This window comes from Macaca fascicularis, chromosome 4, assembly GCF_037993035.2.
Source record: "Macaca fascicularis isolate 582-1 chromosome 4, T2T-MFA8v1.1".
Lineage (NCBI taxonomy): Eukaryota > Metazoa > Chordata > Mammalia > Primates > Cercopithecidae > Macaca > Macaca fascicularis.
In genome coordinates this window covers 154986049-155013003 of record NC_088378.1, presented here as the reverse complement: position 1 = coordinate 155013003, position 26955 = coordinate 154986049, and the positions used below count along the sequence as shown (strand labels likewise).

Genomic DNA, 26955 nt, shown 5'->3' with positions numbered 1-26955 from the left:
CAGATTGAGGATTTATTTCTATTGGGTTATTTTCCAAATCAGTTATGCCACTTTCTATAATTTCTAGTTCTCTCCAACATTTTCAGTCTCATATTTTATGTCTTTGAAGATAACAAATATATTTATTTTGGAGTTCTTGTCTAATAATTTGACCATCTGAAGCATCTATGGGTCTATTTCTAATTTTTATTATTTCTGCTGGCTCTTCACATCTTGTCATGTACCTCCTTAACTTTGACGGTGTATTGGACATTGTATTTTTAAAACAGTTTGTGGAATCACTAAAGACTTAGGATTTCATTCACTTCTGCCAGGTGCCTATGGGCACCTGCATTCTGGTATCACTTTGTTCCAATTTTTGTGCTTGAGATTTCCTGGATCATACAAACGACTTGGAACCACACAAGAATCCATGTGATGGCTGGTTTACCTCTGTTTCACCTTCATACCCTACCCCTGGCGGCATCTCAATCAACTTTACCAACCCAAAGTATAAGGAGATTAGCAAGGACTCCACCTCTGGAAGGACCTGAACTCTAATACTTTGTCCTCCTCAGCCCCACAAAGCAGTCCGTCTGGATGTATTTGCTCCGTCTTTAAGCCGCTCCTTCCTGAACGGCATATATCTAAATGCTAGGCTCATCTCTCTAAATTTTTACCTCTTTCTGGATCTTGGTCTAGTAATTCCTCACTAACCTGGCTTATCTCCAGTGCCTTCAGGCATAAGTTTTTAATATTTTGTCCAGTCCTAGTTGTCCTCAGTGGAAAAGGCAATGCTAATTACTTAGTTTGTCATTTCTGACAGCAGAAGTCTGAACAGGAACTTTCATTCTATGAATTTCACAAATATTTTGCCTCTTGTCTTTAATATAAGCAATTTTACATTGTATTGTACACATACCAATCATCTTTTGGTATATGTGGGAAATTGGTTCTAGAACTTCCATGTATACCAAAGTCCACACAGACTCCAGTCCTACTCTGTTGGTCCCCTGGAACCCACCTATAGGAAATGTTGGCCCTCTGTATACATGGGTTTCACGTCCCACGAATACTGTATTTTCTATCTGCATTTGGTTGAAAAACATTTGCATATAAGTGGACCTGGGCAGTTCAAACCTGTGTCATTCAGGGTTCAACTGTACTCCCCTCCCCCAACTCCCATTAGAATGCTAGGACTCTGACTCATGCAGCAGCTGTCCCCTGCCCAGAATAATTATTTGTTAAATCGAAATAACCAGGCTTCTCCGATGCTTTTGATTACTTACGCCCAAATCTCATCGTTTTAAATAAAATTTTATTCTTACATAATCATCATTAAAAGCACCTTGCTCTTTCCCACTTTCTTTCAACATTTACATGTTTCTATGCGGAAAGGCCTGTATCTACTTTGTATCCATCTTTATTTGATTCTATTGAGTCATTTATTTGATTTCAAGATGATCTTTATGCTTTCCAGATGTGCCTTATGGCACAATATACGCATTGTTTAACATCGTGATTCAGCTTTACCTTTATTTTGAAAATTTCATGACACTTCTTAGGAACAATCAACAGGATATCCAGCAAAAATAAGGCTGGGAACCACTAGGCTATATATGCTCACCAGAAAATGACAAGAACATTCCTGTGTACAAAGCAATAGTGATTTTTAAAAATGTTTTTGTATCTCTTTTTCATTTCAGTGCTTTTCCTTCACTAAGCAGGCATATGTGGAGTTGTGCAGTATTTCATTTATATTTTTCTGTGGGGGAATACTTTGTACTACAAGACTGACTATTCTGAAACTTTGAGGAACCAACAGCAAGGGATATAAAAACTAGATAAACAGCACTTATACATTCTAGTAGAGACCAATTTTGGGGATTATGTCTACACTGACAATTGCTCCGGGAGAATCTCCTGATTCCCTAGATTTGGCCAGAATGCCACTGCCAATACTTTTCTAATATATTATATATTTCTACTTTCTTAACAGATCTCATATCATTTGTTCAATGCATGCCTTCCTTGCTAAAGCTGAAACTCTTAGTGCCAAGGACAATGTCTTAAGTAAGTAGAAGGCATACAGCAGCATTTTAGTGAGTTTCCATAATCCGAGATGGATTGTTCTTCATAACCCCAGGGGAAAGTAAGCTTTGTCTTTTCTGGATTCCATACCGTCACCCAACTTGTCTTAGATTCCAACCATATCGTTTGTGTAGGTAAGCCTGTTCTAATCCTATCTCAAGAAACACAGCTATAATCAGCATCACTGGCCAGGGGCTGGTCAAATTTCTCATTCCTTTTGGTGCTAAGTGTCCCTCTGATACTCAACAAAATGCTCACTGGTAACAAAATCAATCTTCAGTTATTCAGGGGCTGGTCATTCAGATTCCTTACTTCTGATATTCCCCCACTTCCCTCCTCTAACTATTCTCTAACTTCTAGGCTTCTCACTGGTAAAGAGGCCATCAAAGGTTGGCCAGAGCAGGTGGGGAAAAAACTAACTAGTGGCCATTGCGATGGGCTAGGAACTCCAATGAGGCATATAAAGTTGGTAGAATGTTGAATCTCTATTTAAAAGTGTGAAGAACTTTTCCAATGATAACAACTAATCTCAGTGGGGCCAGGAAAAGATCGTTTGTCCAATCAGTAATCATGGTTACCAATTACCATCCTATGATATCACCATAGTTGTTCTTCCACATTCTAGGGTGTTGATACTGTGCAGTTCCAGCTCTTCCATTCACTCAATCTGTGAGTTAGGATACGCTGTTTCATCTCTCTGAGTCTCATTTCATCATCAAGAAAATAGAAACAATAATCTGACAGGTTTGCTTTGAAGATTATAGCATTCATTCCGAGAATGAAACAATGTGTGAAAGTGCTCTGTCAATGTAGACTGACATTCTAACTTTATGTTAATACTGACATTAATTGTTTGTTCATGGTGTGAGTTTTAAATTAGGATGCTGTTTTTAGTTCTCAGTGAGACAGATGTTCTACATGGGTTACAGTGATAAATTAAATCCTGGATTTTTGCAAACTAAAGCAGTATACATGCCAAATTTCATATTAGCGCTTACCTTGGGAGGTTTCCTTAATGATGGAAAAAAAAAATTCAGCAGCAGGGATACAGAGGGTTGTCAACACAGCAGCCACATCAGAGGGAAACAATGAAAGAGAAAAAACATAAGGTAAATTCAGCACCTTGATAACATGATCTGAAAGATATTCTTCTTCATGAAGATCAGAAGCCAAATTCAAACACATTACTGACTGAAGTGATAAACTCTTAATATTTGCTCAAAAACATGGCATGGACATAATGATTTCTCTCTTGGTTCCATAGAATGAAATCGGACAATCATTCAGATATTTTTAATGATTTTTAAGAAATGCCAATGGCAGAGCATCAAGATAAAGATGCCACAATCCTTACTGCATGTGATTAAATATTTTTAAATCAATTTTTATATTTAAATTTTTCTTAAATTTTTGTTAAAATATATGCGTATTTTCCTTTGATAAATACATATACTCTAAGATAATATATGTGGGAGTTTTTCTCATTTAAAAACCATGGTTTTAAATAACTCATATACTTTAACACTGAATAGACATTTAAAAGCAAGTTTCCATTTTTTCCCCACCATCAGCCACACATGCACTTGTTAAAAGGTCTGTTTTTACACGTTAATAACTCAGAAATTATTGAAATTGCACCTGGAAAAAACTCTGAAAAGGAAATAGTTTTCTTTCTTTTCTTCTCCAGAGATGGGGTCTCACTTTGTTGTTCAGGATGGAGTGCAGTGATGCGATCATGGCTCACTGCAACCTTGAACTCCTGGGCTCAACTGATCCTCCTACCTCAGCCTCCCAAATAACTAGGACTACAGGTGTGTGCCACCACACCTGGGTAATTTTTTACTTTCTTAAGAGATACTATGTTGCCCCAGGCTGGTCTCAAACTCCGGACCTCAAGCAATCCCCCCACCCACCTCAGCCTCCCAAAGTGCTGGGATTACAGGTGTGAACCACTGCATTTGGCTAGGAAACAGTTTTCAAGGCAATAAAATGTTAGGTTGACTTGCTTTGTAAATATTTTCTTCATGTACAAAATTAAGGAGCTCAATTATGATTTCTAAGTTATGCAATCCTAAGACAATTCTTGGCCTTCCTGATAGTTACTCTTGATCAACCTCTGATATCCTCAATTCATAAACTGTAAAATTACTATGAAAAAGAAATGGGGGCATTTAATCCTTCTTCATAGGAAATAGAATCATGCGGCTAAGAAAATAGATTTTCCAGGGCAGAGGACACAGAAAAGTACACGCAAAAACAGCAGGATGCCTTTTCTCCATCACTGGGTGTGACACTCCTTACAGAGCTCTGAGGGACTCGAACAAAACTGAGAGCTCAGTAGCAGGGGAAAAAAATGTCCAATCACATGCATAATTCTATACTTTTGAGTGCAGGGAAGAAAAATCATCCCATTCCTATAATGATGAAGTTGAAACATCATTTTCTTGAAATTCTACGAATTAGCTGAAAGAGAGTGACCCCTTATTGCCTTATGTCATTCCCTCAGACAGACACAATGGGAATGTGATTTTTGTCTTCAGGTTTCAGAGGGGAACTAGAATAACTGGTATCTCTGGCTGCCATTAAGCAAGTCTCAACATATTTGTATGTCTACCCTTTAAAACAAGATAAACATTTATAGAGGTTATAAATAAAAATGCACAAGCGTTTTTAATTCTAAGCAAGTCATGGATTTCCACACTGTTAAAAAACTTGAGATTTCTGCCATGAAAATGTTCTTAAGTGGAAGACTATTCAGAAAGGCCTCAGTTCTAAGTAGGTAGAACAATAATAAAACTTTATGAACCACATTTTTGACTACACCTTCTCATTTTGCTTGCTTTATTCTTTAAAAGCCATGTAAATAACTGCTTTATTTAACAAAGGAAAGAAAAGTCACTTGGGTTACAATAAGGCCATTATATGAAACAGCACGGACCAAAGGTAATTAAATGTAGGTTTCCCATTTACGTTATGATGAACCCAGTAACCAACGGGGCTGGGACAGACTAGGGGAATCCCAGTGAGCTCTCTGGAATTCTCATATGTGCCCTTTATGCCACAGCCACAGCACAATAATAACCACCACCAGCAGCAATGAACCACTGCTGGTGTGTAGCCAGTAGTACATTCACCTTCTTAGCCGTCAGCAACAAAATTATCCTTTCTTCACCGACATTCCAAGAAGGTTTTCTTCATTCTTCTTAGAAAACCAATTATATTTCAGCATTTTAAGTACTTTAAAAGTCTTTATCACTTAGAAGATAGCCCATAACATGGGAATACCAACATAATTCTGCTACCTTCTTTTGTGTTTCTGAGTAAAGACTGCTTGTTAAGAATAAATGGAGACTGGGCAGAAAAGAAAAAAGGGAAGCCACAAAGCTCATCTGCTGCTACCCAGACTTACTCATCATTCGGTTTAGAACAAGGATCCTTGCTACAGAAGGAAAAGTAAACCCTGTAGCGCATGATAACTGTACTTCATTCATTGATACACCCTGTACTTCGTTCATTGATATACGCTGTACTTCATTCATTGATACACCCTGTACTTCATTCATTGATATACCTTATTAAGGTTTGAATGAGGTGATGGGCTGCTCACTCATCCTAATTCAGATTCAAGGTTACTGCCCCAAACTCTAGAGGCTATATGTCCTTCTTTGGTAGTTGTGAAAAAAAAAAAGGTTTCCAGTATCAGTAATACTGACACTATAAGCGAATACAGTGTGCTATCCTTTAGGGTGGAAAAAAAAACCCAACAACCTCATGTGATATTACAATGTAAAAATTAAAAATTTCATATACATATGAAATCTTATCTTAATCTTCATCCCTTTCATATATATAAAGTACTAAAATAAACTTAACAGGCTGAGATGGCTTCAAGGTCCTGGGTTTCTACATAAACAAAACAAAACTTAAATTCAGCCAATCACCTCCAATCACCAGCAGCCAACTGAGCATTAGGTATATAATCAAGAATTTTCCACTGGGACAGTACAAATGAAACAACTGCTCCAACTTTAACCAATCAAATAATTTCTTTGCTTTCCTTCTGAGTTCACCCTACAAAAGCTTTCCCTTCATGACCCTTCAGTGGAGCCCCAAACCCCTTCCAGTTTGGAGCTGCCCAATTCTTGAATCACTATCTGCACAAATAAATTCTTTAACATTTTAATGCACCAAGTCCCTCTTTTAACAAGTTGAAAAACAAATGAAATGAGAATGAATAATATAAACATCTATCAGATTCAACATAAATCATATAAACATGTATTTTAAAAATTATGGGCTGGGCACGGTGGCATGCACCTGTAATCCCAGCTACTAGGGAGGCTGAGGCATGAGAACTGCTTGAACCCAGGAGGCAGAGGTTGCAGTTAGCCAAGATCAGGTCACTGCATGCCTGCCTGGGTGACAGAGCAAGACTCTGTCTCAAAAAAAAAAAAAGGCCTTTTGTTGATTGTATCAGTCAAAGCCATGACTCTTAGTCAAGTACAGACTACTGCTGAGATACCTACGTGGCTTCATTACAGAAAGAGGCAATGATTTTGCTCAGTAAATATCTAGTGAACTAAAAAAAGAACATCCCTTGAAACAGACCTAACTGACCCTGACACATAGGTTTGGTTGCTGACTCCTTAGAAAACAGCATTTCATTGACACTTGCCTAAAGGTGTGTTTATTTCTGACTACTCTCCAATGCCCATCCTCCCCTTCATTCTCCAAAACATCCTTGTTTTTAATCATGTGAACTTCTCTAAGTAGTCAAGTATTAGTACTTTTGTATATTCCAAAAAAATAAACTAAATACAATTTGACATTTTAGAAGACATTCTAGGTTCCAAGATTTGGAGAGAAAATAAGGAGGGGCAGTTCTTATTTTCTACATTGATAGTAGTTCTATTTTTGCAAAACACTGAAGCTCCTCTTCTCTCCCAGGACAAGCAGGTTGATCTCTTTCAGGTCACCCACACCATGAGATTTTACCACACAACTCATGCAATTTACATGCCTTTATCCCACTTTGTCTTTCCACTCTGCCTGATCATACCTGCCCACTCTTGAAGACACAGTTCAAGGTTCAGCTCTCTCAATTCCTCACCAGCCTTGGAGACTACCTTGGCCTTCACTACTTCTAATATCCCAAGACTCCTAGGGTCAACATAACAGCTTAGCGCTTATTGGCACACATAAAGTTCTGTTGCCTTCAGTAACTTTGTCTGCATTTGAGTCTCATATATCTTTAAGATTTAAACTCCTTGAAAACAGAGGCCAGGTCACATGGCATATAATCCCTGTCCCCAATCCCATCTATTCATGTAGGGCTGAGTACAGTATAAGAACTCAGAAATAATTCTTTTACATTAGTGAGTTAAATATAATCCAGTTGTGAGGATTTACTTACATCACCACCACAATCCTGCAATTTTGGGGCAAGACTACCTGCATTTAACAGTAGTGAAGACTTCAGAGACTGTCAGAAAATGCAGAATATTTCTGATGACTTACTTAAAAATAATTATTTCTCTAGACCAGCATTTCACAAGCATAGAAATTGAATAGATGTTAACAAAGGTCAAGCCCTTAAAAAGCTTCTGACATCAACTAAATTGAGAAATGCTGCTGAACACAGTTAAATATGGGTTTCTTTCAGGCAGTACTTTTCAGAGACTTTGACATGCTAATATATGTCGTTACTCTCCTTGCATATTCAACACAACATTTCAACAGCAGCATTCCCCAAACTTATTTGATCATAGAATTTTCTTGGAGGAACATATTTTGGGGAAAACATATCAATGATTTTGATAAACAAAAAAGTATTTTAAAGGATGCAATGGGATTTCCATATTGCAACAAATCTAGCAGCTCAATAATCTCAGGTATTGACATAGATAGTACGGCTAAAATTTGAGATGAACAAAAAAAGGTTGCTATTAAAAATATACACAATTATCAGAGAAAAATAAGTTTTAAATGACTTTTGAAATATGTACTTACGTAAGTGCTTTAAGAGGTACAAACAAAATGGCACAAGAACTCACAGAACAGAGGGATCAAAGCTGAATGCAGGCATGGGGATGTGGTGGTCAAGAAGAGAGAGGATCTGGAAAGGGTCTTCAAAAACAGGGAAGACTCTAACAGGGATGTGGGCCATTTCCAACAGAGGTGATTGTGTTAGCAAAAGTACTTAAATGAAATGAAAATATTCTAGGTGTCTTGGCAAGGGTTCTGTTTGATGAGATTAGAGAGTATATTGGCAGGGGGCGGGGGGCGGTAGGGGGAGCACTAGAAAACATACAGTTGCCAGGCGGCGTGGCTCATGCCTGTAACCCCAGTAATTTGGGAGGCCAAGGTGGGAGGATCACTTGAGTCCAGGAGTTCAAGACCACCCTAGGCAACACACTAAGACCCCATCTTTACTAAAAATAAAAAAAAAGGAGTAGGTGTGGTGGCTCATGCCTGTAATCCCAGCATTTTGGAAGGCTGAGGTGGGTGGATCACTTAAGGTCAGGAGTTCAAGACCAGCCTGGCCAAGATGATGAAACCCCATCTCTGCTAAAAATACAAAAATTAGCCGGGTGTTGTGGCACATGCCTGTAATTCCAGCTACTCAGGAGGCTGAAGCAGGAGAATCACTTGAACCTGGGAGGTGGAGGTTGCAGTGAGCCGAGATCGCACCACTGTACTCCAGCCTGGGTGAGAGTGAGACTGTGACTTAAAAAGAAAAAAGGAAATGGTAAAGATAAATTGGGCCTATAGTGGGACAGGTCTTGAAAGGAGAAGTCTGTATTTAATTTAGTAGGTAGTACAGACCTGGAAAGTTCAATAAGGAGGACTAAAATAAAGGAGAATGAATAGCCTGTGGCAACAACAACAGTAAAAATCCTAAACAGCTGAAGTTCTTTCCCCACACTTCATTCTGAAAGATGACTGGGTCAAGGAGTCCTCTGACCACTGTTTACAGCATATTGACTATAATCAGCTACTTAGAAGTTTGGCGGCCAAAGGCTCTGAGGTACAATGGCCTATACCAGTCAGTACTTTGAGAGATGTGTGTGATCAGAGAAGTATCTTCTGAACCAGAAATTTCTCTTTCATGTATTAAAATATTTTATTAAGTGTTGGAAATGGCTGCAACCTAGATCTGAAAGATACACAGTTAAATGGCATTTGCCTCCTGGAAATTAGTTTAAGGACATATTCCTTATTATGAAGCCTGTGACTGTCAATTCCAACTTGGAGAACTAAACAGGTCATCAAAATCTTCTAAGTCAAACTTGCCCAACCCATGGCCCATGGGCCTCATGGGGCCCAGGTCGGCTTTCAATGCGGCCAAACACAAATTTGCAAACTTTCCTAAAATATCATGAAATTCTTTTGTGATTTTTTTTTTTAAATTTTTTAACTCATTAGCTATCATTAGTATTAGTGTATTTTGTGTGTGGCCCAAGACATTTCTTCTTCTTCCAATGTGGCCCAGGGAAGTCAAAAGATTAGCCACCCCGGTTCTAAGTATTCTCCTAATCAGCAAATATTTATTGAATACTAACTCCCATAATGCATATTATGAGTGCTTTGAGGGAATATTTAGAGGAATTAGGCATGGTCTCTGACATCCGGAAGCTTAAAACCATGCGAGAGAGACAGATATATACATGTATAACTAATATTAAGTGGACGGTGATAAGTGTGACAACAGAGACAGGAATGAAGAGCTACGTTCAGTCAACAAACATTTCTCATGCACTTTCTGCCACTCTGTTGGGATACAAAAATAAATTAGAATTTTTGTCTTTCAAACAAGAAACTGATTTTTTATACACATATCACAACACAATATGAAGTGCACAGCAGCTCTCCAAAAAAGCAGGGGATTCACTGGGCAAAAGGGAATTTTCTTCAAGGAGAAAAGCCTGGAGCAGAACTTAGGAGGACTTAATAGGAATTCACCAAGCTGACAAGCCAAAGAAATGTTATCTCAATAGGGGGAATTATCTATACAAAAAGCACCAAGAGAACACAGCTCATTTGAGGGCCACAGACTCGTGGGATCGTTCTGTTGCCAAGCTCAGCAGTTAGACTACAGTTAGCAGAGAAGGTGAGACCTGGGATGATGGTATAGGGATGAGGTTTTGTAGGACAGTAGGTACCATTTTCAATCAAGATTTATTAAGTGTAGTTTAGAGATAAGTTTATATACTTGTGTATCAATAATCTAACATTACCTACATTGAAAACATATAACAAAAGCTTCTATGAATTATAAAAAGTAGAAGGGGTTACATATGCATCTGGAAGAGCCTTTGAAACCTATCACAAGAAGAATGCAAATGTCAAAAACTTTAAGTTCCAAGACAAAGGCTCGTTTGAAAATTTTAAAAAGGAGAGTCATCAGATGATCAAACCTACAATCACTATAGCAACATTTTCTGAACATGTGAAGAGGCTGATTGATTCAAGAGACGTGCCACCACGTTTGTTTTGGAAGAATACTGGATAGATCATTCAGAATCGACTAAATTCAAGATATACGCTTAATGTCATTTTCTAATTTTTTTTCTCCTAACCCCTTATTTCCTCTAAGACTTTGATCTCACTGCCTGTGGTGCTTTGTTTTGCTTTCTCCTTCCTTCCTTCCCTTTCTTCCTTTTTTTTTTTTTTTTTTTTTTTTTTTTTTGGAGGAGGCCTCACTCTGCCACCTAGGCTAGAGTGCAATGATGTGATAACAGCTCATTGTAGCCTCAGCCTCCTGGGCTCAAGAGATCCTCCCATCTCAGCCTCCTGAGTAGCTGGGTCTACAGGTGTGCACTACCACACCCAGCTAATTTTTGTATTTTTTTTGGTCAAGACAGGGTCTTGGCATATTGTCCAGGCTGGTCTTGAACTTCTGGGCTCAAGCAATCCTCCTGCCTCAGCCTCTCAAAGTAAGGCTTAGATTACAGGCATTAGTTACTATTCCTGGGTGCTGCAGTGCTTTTCAAGAACACAATTCTTGCAGCTGGCAAGGGGAAGCTATGGTTCCAAGAGAAGACCTGGTAGGGCAAGAATTGAGTAGAGAAGGAAGTAAAGTCAGGAGGATGACAGACTGGGAGAAAACAGTAGAGGTAAGAAACTCATGGTCTGGATATAATTCAAGAGTAAAGATGCAGAGGTGCTGGGTGAGATAAGATGCTACAGTCGACAAGTGAAACCTAACATTTCAGAGGTAGCACATTTCAGGGTAGTAAACTCTAACCTGGTCATATAGTATGTCTGTGAATTGGAATGGATGATCATTACTTTAATTAATAGCTAACACTTACTGAGCTCTAATTATGTGCCAGATAGGTTTCTGTTACTATCTGCTTCAACTCACTTAACATATTTCATGACCCTATACATAAAAACTCTCTTTATTATCATTTTTCAAATAAAAAATACTGAGGTACAAGGTATAGAGATTGTATGACTTTCACAAGATCACAGTTAATGGCATCACCATGATTCAAGCCCAGGCAGTCTCTGGCTGGAGCACACTGTACACTTAACTGCTATTGCATATTGCCTCTCTGGCATCAAAGAATTTGGTTGAGAGCTCTTTCAGCTTAGGCTAGGTATTGATTGGATAGCAATCCATGTGGATGTTCAGTGATGTGGATCATCCATGCTTACAAGGGTTATCCATGTGGTTAATAGCATGAATTAGCCCTTCTGTGTCCTCCATGAATGTGTAGGAGAAACCTACAGAGAGTGAACCTCCAAGAAGGAAAGGCATTTATGGAAAAAAAAGAAAAAGGAACTGGTATGACAACATGGAGTTAGAAGGCTGCAAACGACTACTTCCTGCTGAGGTAGTAGGAAACTGAGGGCCACTGAAAAGGGGTATAAATAAAGCCACAAAAATGTAGATGCAGATGTGTTGGGAGCAAATCCTAGGCAGAAGGACAGCTGGAACAAAGCCAGAGTGCACAAGATATGTTCAGAGAACAGCAGGTAGACAGAATGTAATTGAGAGCCATACAGCTGGAAGAACAGACAAGAACCAAATCGCAGACAGCACTGACTGCCATGATGACTCAGCCTTTTCTCAGAAGAAATTGCCACAGATGGTTTGCGCAATGGGAATGACATGGCCAGATCTGTTTTAGGAGGGTGAGACTCAAGCGTGAATTAAGAGGCCACACCATCTAGAGTCAGCAGTGAGACATGCACTGGTGAGCCTCTGCCTGGCACCAACTGCAGCCCTCACGGTGTGTTAAGACACTACCGCAAGGACAAGACACAAAGTAGGGCGGAAAGACAGAACACAAAGACAACTTGAAGGAAAAATCTGTAAGACGTGTTGAGTGCTGTGCTCCCTCCACCTAGCCAGTCCACCACGTCTACAAAGATTGAATCACTGCCCCACAGCATGAAGGGACTTTCCGCATGGGACTTCAGTAGCAGACCTCGAAGCAGACCTGATGGAATGGATGAAGAAAAAATGGTTTCAATTCATTTGATACTTATTATATTGTTGACAGTTTTAAAAATTAATTGAGGCCGGGCATGGTGGCTCATGACTATCATACCAGCACTTTGGGAGGTCACCATGGGGGGAATGCTTGAGCCCAGGAGTTCAAGATCAGCCTGAGCAACATAGTAAGACCTTGTCTCTACTAAAATTGTTTTTAAAAATCAGCCAGGTGTGATGGTGCGTGCCTGTAGTCCCAGCTATTCAGGAGGCTGAGGTGGGAGGATCACTTGAGCCCGGGAGATTGAGGCTGCAGTGAGCCATGGTTATGCCACCGCACCCCAGCCTAGGTGACACAGCGAGACTCTGTCTTAAAGAAATAAAATTAAAATGAACTCAAAATACACTTGCAATTTTAAAAAATGCTAATCCTGATATGCCTTCTTTAAAAAAAAAAAAACCTGCTTCTTTTTAAAAAATTACCAATCTATTTTCATTTTCAATAAAATGCAAAAAGAAAAACAACTAATTTTGTACTGAAGTAGATAGACTTGTGGTTTGTTTTTGGACTACTTTGGTATATTTGAACTACTTCCTTCTGGCATAACTATATTTGGCTTAAAGTTCTTCAAGCTATAATGAAGCACAGTGGTGACGAGTTCAGGATTGGGGGTCAAACAATCCTAGCTCTGCCATGATCTAGCCATGTTGACCTTGGACAAGTTTACTCAACCCCTGAGTCTCAGCCTCTAAAATGGGAGTAGAAGAGCACTCCTTCAGCACTGTTGAAGGATGTCATGAGGTGACGTGGGTAATGCTGTACACCATTAGCATGTAGAGTTACTGCTCAATAAATGTTAGATGCTATTACTGTTGTTACAACAAATATTCCTCCTGAATTATACATGCAAAATGTCAACATTGCTCAAACGAAATTTCCTCTAGGAAAAGGGTACTGGGAGCTGAAGAATGACAGAATTTCTAAAACAGGGTTCTTTCCCTTAAGAAAAAAAGGTTTTTGGCTGGGCACAGTGGCTCACACCTGTAATCCCAGCACCTTGGAAGGCCGAGGCGGGTGGACCACCTGAGGTCAGGAGTTTGAGACCAGCCTGGCCAACATGGTGAAATCCCGTCTCCATTAAAAATATAAAAATTAGCCAGGTGTGGTGGTGCATGCCTGTAGTTCCAGCTACCTGGGAGGTCTTGAGGCAGGAGAATCGCTTGAATCTGGGAGGCGGGGGTCACAGTAAGCTGAGATTGCGCCACTGCACTCTAGACTGGGCAACAGAGTGAGACTCCGTCTCAAAAAAAAGAGAGAGAGAGTGAGAGTGGGTGGAAAAAAAACTCTGGAAAGAATTACATAAATATGTATAAAGTTGGACATATTTATAAGAACTAAATTATGATATGAATTTCTTTAGAAAAGAGCCAAGAGCAGTATGCTACAAACACTTCAGGACAACCACCCCTGACATCTGGTCTCACATACAGCCACACCTACATGTAAGGTACAATACAGCTGCATGACAGTGAAACTGAGGCCAAGGTAGCTGACAAAATGGACATAGGAATAATAGTCTAAAATTTAACAACAGTCCGTATTTAAAAATAGATCCAATATTATAAAATTTGCATGTACTTCCCAACTTGGTAAGTAGTGGGTATTGCCCATATCGCTAGCTAGAGAACCTGGAAGTACTGTCTCATGACCTGAAAAGCTGGCAATAAAAGGTGAAGCAAACACATGGTCTATATGTGTATTTCCAAAATTAGAAACAGAAACCAAGGGACCAAACAGCTTTCAGTTTCCTTTCCCAAAACAACTTGGATTTCCAACTGAGTACCAAAAAGTAGGATATTATTACCAATGTAAGAGGTATCCTACAGGCCAGAATCAAGCATTTATAGTTTAATAGTTTGACTACTGAAATGAATAGGGAGACAAGATTTTTTTTTTTTTTAATTAACTGTTGGTTTTTGTCAAAACTGTTTTCTGCAATAAAGATGTGTCAACTTTATAACAGAAGCAATAAACTTCTGAAATAAAGTCAGTAACAGCAAAGTCTTAAAATTCTCACCACAGGGTTTTTAATAAATTCCAGGGTTTTTTTGGGTTGTCGTTGTCGTTTTGAAACGGAGTCTCACTCTGTCGCCCAGGCTGCAGTGCAGTGGCGCGATCTCAGCTCACTGCAAGCTCTGCCTCCTGGGTTCACGCCATTCTCCTGCCTCAGCCTCCCAAGTAGCTGGGACTACAGGCGCCTGCCACCATGCCCAGCTAATTTTTTTGTATTTTTAGTAGAGACGGGGTTTCACTGTGTTAGCCAGGATGGTACCAATCTCCTGACCTTGTGATCCGCCTGTCTTGGCCTGCCAAAGTGCTGGGATTACAGGCTTGACCCACCACGCCCGACCTAAATTCAAGTTTTATAAGTTAATTTCATTATTTTAAAACTCTGATGATCCCAAAAACTCTTTTAGAGGTATAATAGTTCATAAATATAATACAATGAAATTCTAATGTTTTCAATCAGTATTTTTCTTTCTGCACTGTGCACACTATCTGGCACTCAGCAAGACTCAAGTTTTGACACATAGGCCAAACCATCTCCACTGACTGAGGGGTGAAACCCAGAGTAGTGACCCTCCACCACTGACTGCAGCCCTTTGGGTGTGCATCAAATGCCTTGCAAATAATTTGTATTCAAACAAGTCTTGTGAAAGGACTCAGTCAACCTATCAGTGAGTTACCAACCTCTCCTGATATCAGGTTCCTCTCCACTATGACAAGAGTAACTATAAATACACTTCTAATAAAAACTTTGTTGGATTAAAACATTTTTTTTAAATAAAAGAAATTTAATGTCACTCAGGTTGAGCTTAAAATCTAAAATACAAGCTTTCTTTACAAACATCACATGTTCTCACTTATTTGTGGGATCTAAAAATCAAAACAATTAAACTCATAGACTCAGAGTGTAGAAGGATGGTTACCAGAGGCTGGGAAGGGTCATGGGCTGGGGCTGGGTGGGGGCAGGGGGTGGTTAAAGGGTTAAAAAATAAAAAGAATTAATAAGACCTACTATTTCATAGCACAGCAAGGTGACTATAGTCAATAATAATTTTTTTTTTTTCTTTTTGAGACAGATTCTCACTCTGTAGTCCAAGCTGGAGTGCAGTAACATGATCTTGACTCCCTGCAATCTCCACCTCCCAGGCTTAAGCGATTCTCGTGCGTCAGCATCCCAAGTAGCTGGGACTACAGGAATGTGCCACCATGCCTAGCTAATTTTTTGTATGTTAGTAGAGATGGGGTTTCACCATGTTGCCCAGGTGGTCTCGAACTCCTGAGCTCAGACGATCAGCCCACCTTGGGCTCCCAAAGTGCTGGGATTACAGGCATGAGGCACCGTGCCTGGCCAGCAATAATAATTTAATTATACATTTAAAAATAACTAAAAGAGTATAACTGGATTGTTTGTAATATAAAGGATAAATGCTTGAGGGGATGGATACCCCATTCTCCATGATGTGATTATTATGCATTGCATGCCTGCATCAAAATATCTCATGTACCCTATAAATATATACACCTACAACATACCCAGAAAAATTAAAAGCTAAAAAAAAGGCAAGCTTTCTTTTGCAATTGAGGTTCCATCACTTGATAGAGTGACAGGAGAACATTCAGAAACCAAAATTTCCCCTTCTGGAAAAGAAAGCCAGGTTCAGTTCTATCACCCAAACTGGGAGTGATCTTGACAACAGCATCAGCCTGGCCGACCTTCCAGAGGATGCAGATTTGAATCAGACACCTATACTTCAAGCTCCCTGCACCTGGAGCCTGGACTTCCCTGGCTTGCGACTGTTCTTATCCTAAGCACTTATTAGCACATAGATGATGCTTATTAAATTGTACTGAATACACCAATGGAACCCCCACTTCCTATTTCTTTATCTGGGACATGCCACCCTTGTTGAGTTTTATCATGCATCTTCAACTCTCTTTTTTCAGTCTCTAACTTCATGTTTGTTTTTAAAACTATCTTACAGTAAGTCTATTGACGGCTGGAAGAAGGGATCACATGAAAATAAACATCCTCCCAGTAATGGTTTGGAAGCACTGAGAAAAGGTTACTTGTTTCTCATGGTATCCTCCCTGTCCAGGTACTGGCGTCTGAACAGAGAAACTCCAAACAGACACTGATGGTAAAAGGAGAATTTGTTGAGAATACATTTCTATAATTTCTCCTTTTCAGAACTCTTCTGAAACTTCAGACTTCCTTATAACTAATCTTTTTTATTTTAAAATTATTTTTACTTTTTATATGAGATAGGGTCTCACTATATTGCTCAGCCTGGTCTTGAACTCCTGGGTTCAAGTGATCCTCCTGCCTTGGCCTCCCAAAGTGCTGGGGTTACAGGTGTGAGCCACAGTGCTCAGCCAAATACATATATACATTTTTAAGCATCTTGTAGCTTCTGAATAAACTGAGACTGGTCCCTTTTACTAAGAGAATACTCTGAACTCAGAACAGCAAAGGGCAGGCAGGACGGGATCAGGAGAGGAGCAGGGAGCTAGAACGCAGCTGTTCCCAGGACAGATTCTGAAAATTCTATGAGTTTGGAAAACTCATAGAATTTTCAGAATTAGTGTATACTAATATTTTATACACAGTGGGTACTCAATAATTAGTTGAGTATTTTTCTTTTCAATGAATAACTTCTTATTCTTAAAATAATCTTGCATGGGTACTTCAAACATTCCTTGCTCTTACAGCGATTTAGCCACATGGAGCTGGAGCCTGTTCTGAAAAGTGCAAAATGGAAAAACTTCACCATTATTAAAAAGTTCCACCCCTGCTGTTCCAGCAGGAGAAACTAGATTTAGGAGAAATGTTACACTGAGAGGCAGGTGAGGACAAAGAGTTGCCTGTGTTTATTTCATCCATGTTTTCAACTCAAAGGATGCATAAGGAGGGGATGGTCAACTCAGCTGAGCCCTGGAAGATGCAGGGTGTTTGTCAGGAACATCAAGGAAGAAAGGATCTGGTGTCAATCCAATGAGGGGGGACTGACTAAGTAAGTCATTCATCGACAATCTCCTGAAACTGAAGGAAAATCCAAAGGGACCGGGATTGATGGAGACACAAAATGGGACAGAAAGGAGAGCAGAGGAAACCAACTTTCAGGAAAGTGGTTATTACCTGGTCGAAATCTGGAAATACCACCCATCCCTGAGCTCATCAAAGCACAGGCTGAGGCTCAGTGCCAGCCTGTTTGTAAACTTGCTGGGTCCCAGAGGAGAGAGAACAATGTCTTCCAAGGTATGGGCCACAATCTCACCTTCCTTTAGAGGTCAGATGCCATGATACCTCCCTCCCCTCAACACTTACAAAAGTATCAGTCCCTGATGGAATTAAAAAGGAAAAAGAAATGGTCCTTTATCACAGATGTTTCCAGAAGCACATAGTCCAAGGCCATTGCTTAGTCTAAAGAATGTTCAGGTTAGAAGGCAAATCTCAAGTACTAAATGCCAGAATAAGTGAAACATTTTAAATTTTTATTGCTTTTAAACTACATTATTTATAGTGACCCTTGTTTTTCACTAAAAAAGTGATGCTATCCCTTCTGAAAGTTTTTAAAATATGCTGCCCGGAAGTTGAGTAAAATTAATTTAGAATAGATTTTCATTTCTATGCAATCAACCAGTTAATATAATAAAAAAGATTACAATAAAATGCAAAACTTGAGATGAATACGAGTATATCCACAATAACTACTAATTGAAAACAATAATGCTTACATGGTCTATATGTGTATTTCCAAAATTTAAATCATACACATGCAAATGGGAAGTTTTATAAGAAATATGATGTTATTTTATGTAATCACTATCCACTAATAACGGATCCTCAGCCATTTTTTCAAATGTTGTCAAGGAAAGTAACACCTGAAATACCCTTCTGAAAGACAACACACAGACGACTCCAGCCACGGGTCACAGGCATCAGGTAAAGCGTGTGGCAGGGTCTCTGTGGGGCAAGGTCTCTGTAAAGTGTTCTCCAGGCCACCTCACAGAGCTTCTGCTGTTAATCACCATGGCTGCAATTCCCAGTTTCGGCAAGCCTAGTAAGAAACTCACCCTGCGTTAACCAAAACAAAATCAAGCAGAGAAAGCATGGCTCTTGTGCAATTCTCTTGTCATGTCTTCAAAGGTATCATACAGTGAGGCTTTCCAAAAATGCAGCGTGAAGCACCAATACTTGATTTACCAATACTTGATAAAAAAAAATCAAGAATTAAGCACCCCTGTGCGGTCATTCTCAGGATAAAATACACACTGGTCTATCTGCCACTATTAAAGACTTGACTTCAATTAATACATCCTTTGATGGACTCATACATTTAATTACCTGATTTTGGTTTTATTTCCAAGATTGGTTTTCCATTTATGGGAGAGCTTGTACCTTGAGAGCATTTATCTATGGTAGAATAAGATATAATATATTTGACTTTTCTACTTTAGGGGGAGTCACAACCAAACTTCATGCTCCATGTAACAGCTTCAGGGTTATTAGCTGAATAATCCCTCGGGTTATAGCTGAGCCACACAAATGGTCTTTTATGAGAGTCAGTCCAGGATGGTGGCTGGGAGCAGGGATGCAGAAGCCAGACTGCCCAGGTTCCATTCTTGCCTCTACCACTTTGTAGGGACCTTGGACCTGGTGCTTAAGCTCTCAGTGCCTCAGTTACCTCACCTGTCAAATAGAGCTGTTGTGGGGTTAAGTGAATTAACATATTATAAAGCTTTTAAAGGCGGCAGAGTAACACACATGATGCAAAGCCCTCTCATTTTTGGCCATTTATTTTACCTACAAACTTCTTTTCACCATCTTCCACAGAAGCAGTTATCATTGCTGATGCCAGATGCTTGCAGTTTGACAGCATGCAGGACCTGCCACCTTGAGGACTCTGGGAGCAAGAGAACCCCTGACTCAGCAGCCTACTGATTCCGTAGGACATCTGTGCAGAACCATGTAGTTTCAATGTCACATAGAGTTGAATCACCAGGACAGGAAAATTACAGTTCAGGCCAGCCACAGTGGCTCACGCTTGTAATCCCAGAACTCTGGGAGGCTGAGGCAGGTGGATTGCTTGAGTCCAGGAGCTTCAGACCAGCCTGGGCAACATGACAAAACACCGTCTCTACTAAAAAGACAAAAATTAGCCAGGCGTGGTGGCAAGAGCCTATAGTCCCAGCTACCCAAGACGCTGAGGTGGTAGGATCATTGCAGTAAGCCAAGATGGCACCACTGCACTCCAGCCTGGGTGACAGAGTGACAGCCTGTCTCAAAAAATAAAATAAATAAAATAAAATAAAATAAAATAAATAAAATAAAATAAAATAAAATATTACAGTTCAAATGAATCCCATGTCTATTACGAATGAGATTTTAGGAGGCATGCTAAGTGGGCAGGATGGCATTTCTCATCCTCATTCCCAATACAGACCTGGGAGCTACAAATGAGTCTCTGCCAATGACATGTCTGTGACAAAAGTCACACTAGTGGCAAGAGTTCATGGCAGTATTATTCTCTAGGTTAGGAAATATGAGATTAAAAATCTTCATTGTCGACAGCAAACTAGGAATACAAGGATTTTGATTCTAGATCTACATAAACCTAAAAGCAGTCAAAGGGGGATCCATGGACCCATTTTAAATTACATCCAACCACACTACAGAATAAATAAATGGGTAGGTAATAAGGAGCTTGCCCTCATGTGAAACCTCACTGTGTATATGATCTCCCTATAATGCCTGTTACCTTCCCAGAATTCACTATGAGGCAAACCTGAGACCAATCTAAGGATTGCTAAAATAAGGATGCAAGTTTCCCTGTTATGCTACAAACCCCACCAGGCTAGCTGCCATGTCTGAATCGGTTTTTGTTACCCCCATTCCACTAAGAGCATTTTATTTGAATGTACTATTTATGTAGTTAAAAAGAAACAAATCTTTTATCCATTAGACAAACTCACAACATAGACCCAATACCATTATGATGATGGAATTCTTCAGAATAACATAGTCTCCTCAAATTGTATAGGAAACTCATTATTTGTGCAAGATATTTAGAGATTCACAACAACAGGAAAATACAAATGAATGGACAGGTAAAGAAAATTTATTTAGTTTAGAGGAGAGCCCCAGGTATGAACAAGTGGCATTAAACTTTGCAGATTCTCCTCCTATTAATACAATCCTGAGTATCATTTGTGAAGGGTAACAGTCGTGTAATACTGCATTAGCAACTTTGTTCTCTCTTGCAAAAGGCATGAAGAAGAAGGGAAGAATCTGTCAAATATTCTAAACTCAAAATCTCAATTACAAAAGCTATAAATAAAGCCACCATTACTACTGCAATACTTGAATGGACCAGGTCAACTTTAGGGGGAAAAAAAAGTTCCCCACTAGACACTGTGCCCATAACCCTCATGGAGCTGCCACTGGGCTGGTGTTGCTGTCCCCAAGGTCACTAGAGACTGTGCTGCATCTCCGTGATGCCAGAACACTTTACTCACAGATTCTACTCCATGGGAAGGAGGGAAACGGAGGGGGAACTAATATTATTGAGCATATTCTACATTTTACACATGATTCTTTTTGGAGACAGAGTCTCGCTCTGTTGCCCAGGCTGGAGTAGAGTGGCACGACCTCGGCTCACTGCAACCTCTGCCTCCTGAGTTCAAGTGATTCTCCTGCCTCAGCCTCCCGAGAAGCTGGGATTACAGGCACCCGCCATCACGCCCAGCTAATTTTTGTATTTTTAGTAGAGACGGGGTTTCGCTATGTTGTCCAGGCTGGTTTCAAACCCCTGGCCTCAAGTGATCCACCTGACTCGGCCCTAAAGTGTTGGGATCACAGGGATGAGCCACCGCACCTAGCCTTACACATGGTTCTTGACACCTTATCTTATTCATCAATCCTTACCACTACTGAGGTGGACTCATTAGCCCCATTTCTCAGATGAGTAAACTGCTCACAAGACTAAGTAAATGGCAAAACCAGTATTAAAACCAAGTTCAGGACCTTTAATATATCCCCTTAACACCACAGCTAACTTTGCAACCAGAATTATCTTTTCCAAATACATTTCCTATCATTCCCCTGGCCTAAAATCCTGCAACAATGCCTTAATACACTTGGAATAAACAAATACCAAGTTCCTGATTGTCGTCCGTAGGATATGGTAAATGCTGCCCACCTTTCCCAGCTCCCATTTCCTTTCCGCCCTCCAAGAATTCATAACACTTCCACTTTGGAGGCTTCATGCTCCTGCCCGCTCTGCCAGGAATACCCTCCCCTGCTGGTTCTTTCTCCCCCTTGGTCCGGAGAGGCCTTCCCTGACCTTCCTGTCTTGGACTTCCATTTCCTCGTGGCACCTGTCGCACTTTCTCTGAGTCATGGTTTATTGTCTGTCTTGTCCCCTTTACAGAGCTGCACCAATGGGATGCCTAGGTCTGCCATGCTTGGTGTCAGGGACCCCACATCAGGCACATGGTAAGCACTCAGCCTGACTAGACACACCCATCTCCTTCCAGGCAGAGGCCGGGTCACACTCACCCTAGGTTCTCTCCTATCAGGTCTGGCATAGTGCTTGACATGCAGTAGAGGACAAATGTTTATTGAATACATACATACATGCATAAGAAGAGTCTCAGAACTGTAGACCAAAAGAATGTTTATGTCAAGCTGTACTTAAATGGCAGCCTATTTTTATATAAGTAACAGTTACATTTATTTTACTACTACAGAAAAATGATTATTTTATGTCTGTTAACTACTAATTTGGAGTCCTTTTCACAGGAATGTGTTGCTGGCTTATTTACTGGATCACTCAGTAGCTCTTAAAGTGGCAGGTATCAAGTGGGGAAGCTAATTCCCACTTCTGGGTCTCAGCAGGTATGTGTGGCGAGTCATCTAAACGGACCTTGTGTTTTCTTGGGGCTGCCTTCCTACAGGTAAGAGAGGTATCACTTGGAGTTGAAAGCGCTCCCATCCCCAGGCATCTGCACAAGAAGCTCCCTCTGCCTGGAACACCCTCTGCAGGGCTTGCTCCTCAGAGGAGTGTTTCCCGTACTCCCTACGTTGATGCTGCCGCTGCCTGCACCACCTCCATCCCACCTCCATCCTGCTTGGCCCTGTCACTCCGTCTCCCATTACTCGGCTTTGTTTTCTTCTCAGCACCTTTCACCACGTTAAACCATTTCATTATTTATTTGCTTATTATCCACAGATCTCCCCCTGGATCTGATAGTTATAAGATCCATGGAAAGAGAAGCTTTGTCTATCTTGTTCCCTGATACATTCCCAGTGCCTACAGCATTGTCAGGCATGAAATAGTCACTCAGTATCTCTTAAATGAACGGACGGATGCAGTCCTTGGCTCACATCAGCGGATCACTAGTAACATTTGAGACAGTGGTGATGTTTCCCTGAATAACTCCACTCTTTGGATTGCAGACCAAGTACACATACATACAGTGCTGTGTTTTTACAAATGCTTTAATAGTGAAAATTGTGAACACATACGAACGGAATGTGAACAGCATCACATAACATCACAAAACATCACACCACATCACATAACAGTAGAAAGTATCCCTCTTCAACAATTACCAGGCCGGCACGGTTGCTCACGCCCATAATCCCAGTGCTTTGGGAGGCCGAGACAGGCGGATCACGAGGTCAGGAGATCGAGACCATCCTGGCTAACATGGTGAAACCCTATCTCTACTAAAAATACAGAAAACGAGCCAAGCGTGGTGGTGGGTGCCTGTAGTACCAGCTACTCAGGAGGCTGAGGCAGAAGAATGGCCTGAACCCAGGAGGCGGAGCTTGCAGTGAGCCGAGATCCTGCCACTGCACTCCAGCCTGGGTGACGGAGCGAGACTCTGTCTCAAAAAACAAACAAACAAACAAAAAACAATTACTAATACATGGCCAGTCTTGTGCAGGTGAAGTACTATGTACTCAATGCTGCTGAAATCAGACCATTAAGAGAATTTCAGAAGTTATATTAACGTACGATCCAAGGTGGATTCATATTCAATTCAGGGAAACAAACTAGCAGATTATAAATTTCCAATGGGCTCATCTAAGTTTCACATGGTGCTGAGAATAGTAATCACTTCTTTTCCCAGAGATTTCAACCCTCCTGTATCCAGAAGTAAGAAAGCTAAGAGTACCAAAAATAGATGTTCTACAGCCCCAAGGGGTCAGCCATGTCTCCACTCCTAATACACTCAGTGGCTGCTTTACCCACCCCAATTTGACCTGTTCTATTATCTAGTTTTCCAGCACACACAGCAGATACGACAGCTAACAAGCAGGGCTGTGAGAGAGGGTGGCAGCCGAACGGTGTCTCCTGGCAGCCCAATGCCGTGACAAGAGATGAAAGCTGAGGGCAACCCAAGCCCCTTTCACCATGTGGAAAGTAACGGATGCTCATGATGACATCCAGCAGCCTCTGGTTCTGCTACGACAGTGCAGAAATACAGCAAAACAGTGAAGGGCTAGTGTTTGAAGGAATAAGCTCCAGTGATCTGAAAAATTAACTTTGGTTAAAATACTCATGGAAGGGAAGACATAAGCAGCAGGTTGAGTTAGAAAAAATTTTTTTGTTGGATGAGGATTTTAGATAAAAGATTCTAGACAATTTCAATGATTTAGGATTCAGCTTGCTTGGTTTCTGTTTTAGTATTTTGATCAAAAGGGTGTAATTACATGTAGTTTTCGTTCCAGTCTCTATTACGTGGGCAAGGTCAAGAAAACAGGAGTGACCAACAGAAGAAAACACACCCCAACGAGGCACGAAATGAAAAGTTGCAACTGGGTATGGCCAAATCAGCAGGCCTGAAACCTGTCATGAAACATGTCTAAAAAAAATAAAAGATAAACTAGCATCCATAGCATCTTCACCTTCACTTCTCCCCCACTTACCAAAAACGAAAGAAGGGAAGAAGAGAGGATAGGAAGAACACTTTTTTCTTTTACAATCATCAAGGAGAACGATCATTTTCATTAGTGTTTTTATACACAAAATCTTTCTCTGTTTGAGATATTAAAAAGAAAATTTTGGTCTGGGCCCTTTTGGTTAGCTTCCTACTTTTCTGGAATACCATTCCAAGGACAATGACTATCCTTTCAAAGCTGAGACCTCATTCTTTTCATCTATTTACAAAATTACTTATTCACTCTGTTTTCATGTAAAAGTAATATGTGGCTGGGTGTGGTGGTTCACGAAGCCTGCAATCCCAGCACTTTGGGAGGCCGAGGTGGGTGGATCACCTGAGGTCAGGAGTTCGAGACCAGCCTGGCCAACATGGTGAAACCCCGTCACTACTAAAAATACAAAAATTAGCTGGGCGTGGGGGCGTGCACCTGTAATCCCAGCCACCCAGGAGGCTGAGGTAGGAGAATCGCTGGAACCAGGGAAGCAGAGCCTTCAGTGAGCCAAGATTGCACCACTGTGACTCCAGCCTGGGCAACAGGGCAGGACTCCGTCACTAAACTAAACTAGTAATATGTATTGCTTAGAATAAATGTTGTAAATTGAAAGTGAACTGTAAATAAGTTTGCCCTTACAGGGTCACATCCTCCTTCAAGATAACTGCTGTCCTAAGGTACTGAAAAATCTCCACTGCAATCCTGAGGCCTAGGTAAATGGAACCAATGTAAACAATGAAAAATACATAAATGACACCTTTCCCAAACAGTATTCAGAGAAGGATTACTGCAGCAAGGCACACTAATGTTAATGGTAGTTCAGAGTAGGGGGTCCCATAATCAAACATTTTTTTTAACTCCTGCCTCTATAAGCCCCCAACTTAAAAATTCTCAAAGCATGATAGCATATCAAGTGCACTGAGAAGTTGTGCAATAAATAAACCGATTTAACTTTATTTTACTGCAGAGACATTCTTCCCTGCATGGCAAACATTAGCATCCAGTTCAAGGGACCACACTTCAAGGAAAGCTGAACAAATCTCAAGTAACAATAACCAGCTAAGACAGAAAAACACACTCACAATCTCCACTTTACGAAGGAGGAAAAACATACTCAGAGATCTACTTTTTAAAATGTCAGAGGACCATAACAATGATGCCAGTAGCCCCTTAGTACAATCTTTCCAGGAAGTTTTTCTAAATTTCAAATAAATGCAAACAGTTGAGTTTTTTATTTGCACTTTGGTCATTTCCACTGGGGTATTTTAAAATGAGACAATGGGTGTGCCCCTTCACTGACTCCCTCAGTGAGGACACAATGGAACAGAACATCTGCCAATAACTGATGAGAATCAAGGTGGGGAGAGGAAGGGAGAAGAATGCCCTTGGAAAGCCAAGTGCAGGAAGAACAAAAACTCTTGGTGTCTCCTGTGCTCTGAAGACTAGCCTGCTTCTGCTTAAACCATTTGGGCTCCTGGCTGGCCCCAATCTACCTAAAGCTCTAAAGCTTCCCCCAGTAGAAGTTTTGGTTTTTTGCTTATAGACATTTCACTTTTCCTGCAAGTCCTATTAGTTGAGTGACTAAAAAATCTGCAGAGTTTACTTATAGAAGTACTTTTATTGATTAATCCGAAGAGAAACTTAAGCTTTTAAATCAGGAAAAAAGGGGCATCAAACACAATACACTGAACTTTTAATTAACAACATTGGAAGCATCATTGGGCCCAAAGCAATTTAACTCACTTCAAGTCCAATTTAACTTATTTCAAGTCACTAGAAGGAGTGACCCCAGGGAAGGGCCGTCCAAAAGATCCTGCAGACACAGGGCTTTAACTCCAGACCTAGGAGACTTAGCTCAACAGCTAATGGTCCCTGCAAAAGTCCATCACAGTCCATTCTCTAGAAGGTCTCCAGAAATGAGAACATCCAGTATTTCCACTAAGGAAAGCAAACCATTTGGAAATTCCTAACCCCCAACTCAAGGGATCTGCAGCAAGGTGACCTGCAGAGTTTGGAGTCCATGTTGTTTTCCAAATACCAGTGAAGAAACAAACCTGGAGGATGGAAAAATAAACCATGGTACTCCATACAATGCAATAGTTTACAGCAATGGAAGGACATTAACCACAGTTCCACACATCAATGTGGATGAATCTCAAAAAAATAATGTTGAAAGAAGAAAGCAAGTCCGTGAATAATATATTCAACATGATTCTATTACATAAATTTACCCAAAAAGGCAAAACTAAAAATATATCGCTTGGGGATATACAGTTAAATGCAAAACTAAAAAAAAAAAAAAAAAGAAAGAAATGATAACCATAAAAATCAGGAAAGTGAGGTTATTTAGAAGGACACCCCTTTGGGTCCACTCTTCTAAAGCATGGGTTATCTGTTTTTTCAGCCAGATGGAGGGTATGTGGGTATTCA

General features: G+C 40.4%; 1 protein-coding gene across 16 annotated transcripts in view; it reads right to left on the bottom strand.

Moving 5' to 3' along the window:
• KIF13A (kinesin family member 13A) overlaps positions 1-26955 on the bottom strand; it is a 230435-nt gene that overhangs the window by 138353 nt on the left and 65127 nt on the right. For all 16 annotated transcript variants that reach the window (XM_005553953.4, XM_065544379.1, XM_005553957.4 and 13 more), the window contains exon 3: positions 3069-3081. In XM_005553953.4, the coding sequence (XP_005554010.3) occupies positions 3069-3081 (13 nt within the window). The remainder of the gene's footprint in view (positions 1-3068; positions 3082-26955) is intronic.